This window comes from Physeter macrocephalus, chromosome 20 (assembly GCF_002837175.3).
Source record: "Physeter macrocephalus isolate SW-GA chromosome 20, ASM283717v5, whole genome shotgun sequence".
Taxonomy (NCBI): domain Eukaryota; kingdom Metazoa; phylum Chordata; class Mammalia; order Artiodactyla; family Physeteridae; genus Physeter; species Physeter macrocephalus.
Genome location: NC_041233.1, coordinates 58,420,118 through 58,427,917, shown reverse-complemented (window position 1 = coordinate 58,427,917; position 7,800 = coordinate 58,420,118). Strand labels below are relative to the sequence as shown.

The 7,800-nt window shown below is 39.9% G+C and overlaps 1 protein-coding gene across 1 annotated transcript in view; it reads right to left on the bottom strand.

Moving 5' to 3' along the window:
* Window positions 1–343: 343 nt before the first annotated feature.
* Window positions 344–7,800, bottom strand: part of AS3MT (arsenite methyltransferase) — a gene marked incomplete at its 5' end in the record, with an annotated part of 16,398 nt that continues 8,941 nt past the window's right edge. Inside the window, 1 exon segment of the mRNA XM_028481943.2 lies at window positions 344–1,604. Within this exon segment, the coding sequence (XP_028337744.1) occupies window positions 1,497–1,604 (108 nt within the window).

Sequence of the window (7,800 nt, the reverse complement as noted above, 5' to 3'; positions counted from 1 at the left end):
ATCTTAGTTCCCCAACCAGGGGTGGAACCCACGCCCCCTGCATTGGAAGCGTGGAGTCTTAACCACTGGACCGCCAGGGAAGTCCCTCCCCTCTTATTCTTTTTGCACTGAGCTCAGAGCGACTATTTGAGATTTTCTTATTAAAATTCTTCATTGGGGACTTCGCTGGTGGCTCAGTGGTTAAGAATCCGCCTGCCAGTGCAGGGGACATGGGTTCGAGCCCTGGTCTGGGAAGATCCCACATGCCGCGGAGCAACTAAGCCCGTGCGCCACAACTACTAAGCCTGCACTCTAGAGCCCGCGAGCCACAACTACTGAGCTCCGCCACAACTACTCAGCCTGCACTCTAGAGCCCGCGAGCCACAACTACTGAGCCCGAGTGCCACAACTACTGAAGCCCGCACGCCTAGAGCCTGTGCTCCGCAACAAGAGAAGCCACCACAATGAGAAGCCGGGGAACCGCAACGAAGAATAGCCCGCGCGCAGCAACAAAGACCCAAGGCAGCCACAAATATAAATAAATAAATATTTTTTAAAAATCCTTCATTGCTTAAAGGCTGTTATTTAAAAACTGAACTATCAGCTCCTGATGACAAGGACCATGGCTTATATATGACTTACACTTTCTGTGCCCCTGACAAAGTCTTCAGGTACAACTGGTCTTCAATTTATTTACTCACTCTTCAACTGTCCCTTAATGCTCTTAATTTCTAATGATATAACCATCCTTGAAATATTCCTCAATCTTCTTCTTTAACTATGGAAACTAGAACTAAATTTAATACTTTCCTAAAAGTTCAACCAGGGCACCTTATAAAGGAAAAGAAAACCCACCATTTTTACATCTCCTAGCTTGTCTTTTTAAAATTATCAAACTCTTTTCCTGATCCGGTTAAGATTTACTGCAGATGGTCATTATTTTGTCCCACATTAGGGTAAACTGAGGTCAAAAAATGATTACCTGTTTGTTTTTTTCATTCAATTGCACATTAAAAGGAAGAAAAAAAAACCTGCTTGATTTAAAAGACCAATTACCTCAAGAGCACACCTACCAAATTTGATTTAGCAATCTTTTGGCATGATTAGCATGAGTTCAAGTAGGAGCTCTGTTTAATGAGCAAACATGGTGAAAAGTCCAAAAGGTGCTATGCAGGTCAGAAGGAAGATGTTTTCCCTGAGGCCCTTGGCCAACTGTTATTTCTGAAGCCTTTCTTGCCCATCAGCCAAGCTTTCAGACTGCTTCTCAGTTCCATTTCTTGCCACTAGGTGGCACCAGACTCAGTTAAGAGAAAAACTGCTTAACTAGTCTTTAGATGATTTTGCTGTGAACCTTTAATTAATACTTTGTAAAAATAATTCATTAATTTTTATCTAAAATACGGTGGAGTTTTGCCTTTTATTCTTTCTTGTGGTATGGGCTGTGGGGAAAAGCAGGTTAAGACATGTATAACTCATTCTTTCACCTCCTGCCCACTGTCTTCTGGTCAGCTGCTGTTTTAGCAGCACTTCTCTGTGCCTCAGCAGCCGCTGGCAGCTTCAGGGGAACTTCTGGACTTCGCATTGTCAGACCCTTCTTCAAGCTTGAATGGATCTGTGATTATATCCTGTCAAAAGACAAACCCAAATAAAAGGACAAGTTAAAGGTGTTTCAACAGACCCAAACACTAACATTTCAGTTGGACTTAGGTTGATTTACCTAGAAGGAGGATAAAATTTTACAATTCTGTGAGGTCCTGGGAGTAGCATCAGTCACTAATTATAAAGGTAGCTGTCTTTTCCCGAAGTTTCTAATCAAGTTATCACTACTTTCAAGGTAAACTTCATTTACAGCTTTGGAAAGGTGTTCCCTTTGGGGCCAAGAGAGTTGATTCTGCTTTTTTCGTTTTGTGGGATTCCCGTTTGTTTGTGCCTTTTACCTTTTTGGAACTGAGCTATGAAATGCTGAAACTTCTTCCCTTCCCTTACTCTAATCTCTAGAAACATGTGCAAGAGAAGGAGGTAAGTCCCAGATACCAGGACCCTCATTAGCAGTTGCTGATGTTCAGATGTTGAGATTGCCAACCACAACCAGCAAGATTTCAGGGCAGAGTAAGTGGAATTTTCAAAAGATAAGACGGCAGTCTTTATTTTTCCTCCTTTCATCTTCAAATGAGATACCTCCACCAGCAGTGCCAACGGGGTCAGAGAAAAACCAGGCAAAAAGGTTGGAAGTCAAGAGTATGAACAAGCCACTTTAAATAATGAAAGTGAATTCATTAAACATGAATTTACACTCTTATTATTTATTGGTGGTCACTGCAAATAGAAGGGTGTACAAGTGATATCAATATCACTTCCAAATGCATGCTTTCAGCCCAAAAAGCTCTCAAGACTTGAAAGAAATAAAAGGTGGGACACCTTGACAAGCAGTCCTTTCCAGCACCAACATCTTGTGCTTCTATGAACAGTATAGATACGGAGAGGTAGTGCAGCATGCTGGTTAAGAATGTCAGCTCTAGAATCAGACGTGGGTTCAGATTCACTGCTTTCTAGCTGTGTGACCTTGGATTAGCAAATTAATCTCTCTGAGCCTGTTTCTTCATCTGTAAAATGAAGATAAAGGGTATTGTGAAGAGTAAATGACGTGGTGCCTTCTGTTCGATAAAGGCTAGGTCCTCTATACTATTACTACTGTTGTCATTTGATTACTACCACGACTGTTAACTGGAGCAAGACAGTACATAGCACACCTCCTATTTGCATCATTTCAGATGCTGCAGTGTTTTAATAACATAATATTTTTAAATAGCAAAATACATTTTGCTTCTCAGGATTAAAAAAGAGGAGGAGGAGAAGAAGAAAAAAGAAAAGAAGGGCTCTCAAAAACAGTCATTATCGAGTCAACCCTCAGTAACAAGCAGTACTTTCATTCCTCTATTGCAGTAACTGATAGGAAAACAGAAATACAAGCAATTCCCTACATGCCGCCTGCTTACGGTACTCAGGAATCTATCATTAAGGTCCTCCATAAAAAAGATAAGAACGTCCTCCCCCGAGAGCACAAGGTTATATTTCTAGGACACACAGTTGTTTCATTCTTTAAATCTTCCTTCAGTGTCAATTATTCCCATTTCAGAAACGTGGAGCTGATGGCAAGACAATGGCACAACCATAGGCTGAAAGAAAGAAGCTAGGACAGATGGGAGATTGTTATGATAAACCAGTTCAAACATGTAGAATGTTGCATTCCAGCCTGAGGTCAGGAACCCTCCTGCACATGAGGTGCTGCTAGCTAGGAGAGCTATGCTAGTAGAAAATCATCTCCTGCAGAAGCAAACTCATTTAACTACAGTTTCCCAGCCAGAATGCAGTGGAAGTGTTATGGCTGAGGAAAAGACTCCCTTTACTTGTAACTAATTTTCTGACAGCTTTTAGAGCCAAGATTCAGGAAACCAGGTACAAGAGAATTAGAATGATGAAAATATTTCAAGATAAATATTGATTCTGACCAGCAAGATTTTGTTATCAGTGAAATACCAAGAATTTCAAAAGGCCAATAACACATTCATGAAATGTAATGGAAAAGTCAGAATTCAAGTTTTTTCTCCTTTCCCCCCAAAAGTTACCTCCTTAGAAACACAGAAGAGTTGACAATAGCAGAGTGCTCAAGAGCTGAATAAAGCAAAGAAAGAAAATCGCTCTTTACCTCTAGAGGTGGCTTCTACACTTACCTTGGACTTGATTCATGCTGGTAATAGTGGCCAAACAAGAACATACCAGGTTTTTTTGGCCCCAGGATTCTTGTCTCCAACTGAACTTCCTCGACTACAAATTTACCATTTTGGAGAGTGATCTGGCTTGCAGGATCTCAGTTCCCCAACCAGGGATTGAACCTGGGCCACGGCAGTGAAAGCCTGGAATCCTAACCACTAGGCCACTAGGGAATTCCCAATAAGCTTTACTCTTAAAGACTACTTGGGAATTCCCTGGAGGTCCACTGGTTAGGACTCAGCACTTTCACTGCCAGGGCCCCAGCTTCAGTCCCTGGTTGGGGAGCTTAAGATCCCACAAGCCGCCCAGTGTGGCCAAAAAAAAAAAAAAAAAAAAAAGACTGCTTGTGAGGTAACAAAAGGGGGGGGGCGAAAAGGCACAAGAGTTACTTGTGTATCAATGTGTGCCCCACGTATCCAAAATATCTATGAAATATAAACAACAGAAAGTAAAATTCATGGAGGAAAAAATTACAGACATTCTGAGCTCAGGAGAAAGGGTTTATGAGAGAATGAGAAAAGAATCCTGCAAAGATGGTCAGAATTCAAATACGCAGAACACGGTTCCAAGGGACCAAGAATATTAACAAATACAAGTCCATAACCATAACCACCTCTATTTCTTGAGTATCTATTATTTGCCAGGCATTGGCCAACATTTACATGTATCATTCCATTTGATTCTCACAACCTGAGAAAAAAAGGGATTATTACCTCCCTATTACACATGAGGAAACTGAGGGTTTAGGGAGGTTAGCTAAGGTATCCGAGATCACACATAAGTGGCAGAGCCAAGATTTGAACCTAGTCTATCTGACTCCAAGACCTGTGTACTTAAACCCCATGCTGTGCCACCACCCTGCCCCAGCAAGATCAGTAGCTTATTTCCCTGGGCTTCCAACATCCAGTGCCTTGAGGTGCATCACTGTAATGACTTTGGTGAATGTTAGAAGTTCTATCAGAGGAGCTTCCCTGGTGGTGCAGTGGTTAAGAATCCACTTGCCAATGCAGGGGACACAGATTCAAGCCCTGGTCCAGGAAGATCCCACATGCCACAGAGCAACTACACCCATGTGCCACAACTACTGCAGCCCGCGTGCCTAGAGCCCGTACTCCACAACAGAGAAGCCACCGCAATGAGAAGCCTGTGCACCACAACGAAGAGTAGCCCCCACTCGCCTCAACTAGAGAAAGCACGGGTGCAGCAACGAAGACCCAACAGAACCAAAAGTAAACAAATAAAATAAATTTTTTTAAAAAGAGGAAGTTCTATCAGACAAAAGAGGCTTGAAATCCATCACTAAGCCTGTTCAAAATAATAAAATACTATAAAATAATGAATGGATTAATAAAATAATTATGATAGCATGAATGGGGAAAAGGTAAAAATAAATAAGAGGAAGAGAGATGCTAATATCTGTTATAACTACCTATCTGCCTTCCTCACAGGGAAGTTGTGAGAGATGACCTGAGATAAATTGTGATAAAATGCTTTAAAAAATGCTACACCAGTATTTCAGTTACTAGAATAATTCTAAATATGAATCTAAGACATTTTAGAAAATATTCATTTTCGAATATGCTGGAATACTGGCTCAAATATACATTTAAGAAATTAGATATGATAGAAATTAGCATTCCAAAACAGCAGAGAAATGAATTAATAAATAGGAAAATTTGACTAGTTAATATTCAGAAAAATAGCCACACTCTACCTGAATATTTATGTTAAAATAAATTCCAAGGACCTCCCTGGTGGTCCAGTGGTAAAGAATCCACCTTCCAATGCAGGGAATGCAGGTTCGATCCCTGGTCAGGGAACTAAGATCCCACATGCCATGGGGCAACTAAGCCCACGTACCTCAACGAGAGCCTACATGCTGCAAATTACAGAGCCCATGTGCTCTGGAGCCTGTGCGCCACAATAAGAGAGAGAAAACCCACACGTCACAACTAGAGAGAAAAAACCCAAACGCCACAGCTAGAGAAGAGCCAGCATGCCGTAACAAAGAGCCCAGGTGCCACAAGGAATATCCCGTGTGCCGCAACTAAGACCTGAGGCAGCCAAAAATAAAAAGAAAAGTAAATAAATTAATTAATTTTTTAAAAAAAAAAGGAAAAGAGGAATTTAGCATTTTTAAAAAATAAATTCCAGATGGAGTAAAAATTTAAATGTGAAAAAGAAACCATGGAAGTACTAGAAGAATCTTCATGACCTTGGATTAAGTAATAGATTCTTAGCGATGATACCCAAAGCATAAGCAAAGAAAAACTAACTGGACTTCATCAACGTTAAAACCTTTTATGTATCAAAAGACATTATCAAGAGAATAAAAAGATAACACACAGAATGGGAGACGTTTTTGCAAATCATGTGCGTGATAAGGGTCTAGTATCCAGAATATATAAAGAACTCTTACAACTCTGCAACAAAAAGACAAACTACCCAATTTAAAAACAGGCAAAGGACAAGACATTTCTCCAGAGAAAATATACAAATGCTCAAGAAATTATACAGTCAACAAGCACATGAGAAGATGCTTAACATCATTAGTCATTAGGGAAATGCAAATCAAAACCACAGTGAGGTACCACTTCACACTAAGATGGCTACAATCAAAACAGAACAGAAAATAACAAGTGTTGGCAAGGATGTAGAGAAACTGGAACCCTTGTACACTGCTGGTAGGAATGTAAAATGCTGCAGCCACTGTAGAACACAGTTTGGTGGCTTTCCAAAAAGTTAAATGGAGAATTACCATGTGACCCAACAATTCCACTCCTAGATACAGACCCAAAAGAATTGAAAATAACTACTCAAACAAGTACATGAAGCACATACACAGGCATGTTCACAGCAACACTACTCACAATAGCCAAAAAGTGGAAACAACCTAAATGTCTATCAACTGATGAATGGATAAAAAAAAAATGAGGTCTATCCTCATTTTTAGTCCCTGATACAAGGGACTATTGTTCAGCCATAAAAAGGAATGAAATACTGCTATATGGATAAACCTTGAAAACATTATATTAAAAGAAGCCAAACAAAAAAGGCCACGTAGTGTATGATTCCACTTACATGAAATGTCCAGAATAAGCAAATCCAGAGACAGAAAGCAGATTAGTTATTGCCAGGGGTGGGAGAGTAGGAGATTGGGGAATTAGGGCTTAATGGGCATGGGATTTCTTTTGCAGGTGATGAAAGTTTTCTGGCACTAGATAGTGGTAATAGTTGCACAACCTTATAAATATACTAAAAGCTGCTAAATTGTACACGTTAAAATGGTTAAAATAATGAATTTTATGTTACATGAATTTTATCTCATTTTTTAAAAGTACTAAAAGAAAACGTAAGTAAATTTATAATGTTCACATAGAGCATTGTGAACTTCCTATAATTCCTTTAACCATTTTCTATTAGAGTGATATTCATTTTTAATTGCTCTATAAGAGATTGTCTATTATATTTTGCAAATATTTTCTCTCATTTATCTTTTTATTTGCTTTTTTTTCCTGAATAGATGTTTTCAATTTTTATGTAGTCATTTCCTTTATGGTTTCTTTCTCTTTTTTTTTAAGCTTTTTTTCTTCTTTTAATTTATTAAAAGGAAAAAAAGTGAGCGGGGGCTACTCTTCGTTGCAGTGCGCAGACTTCATATTGCGGTGGCTTCTCTTGCTGTGGAGCATGGGCTCTAGGCGCGCAGGCTGCAGTAGTTGTGGCTTGCGGGCTCTAGAGCACAGGCTCAGTAGTTGTGGTGCACAGGCTTAGCTGCTCCACAGCATGTGGGATCTCTCCGGACCAGGGCTCGAACCCATGTCCCCTGCATTGGCAGGCGGATTCTTAACCATTGTGCCACCAGGGAAGCCCAGGAAAATGAAGTTATGAAGGTAAATCATTTTATAGGTACAAAAATGCTAGAAATAAGTTATGGTGGCCAACTAAAAGAACAATGCTTTGTTTCTTGCTTTAGCAGTCTGTGGTGACCATAACGATTTTTTTTTTTTTTTTTTTTTTTTTTTTTTTTTTCGGTACGTGGGCCTCTCACTA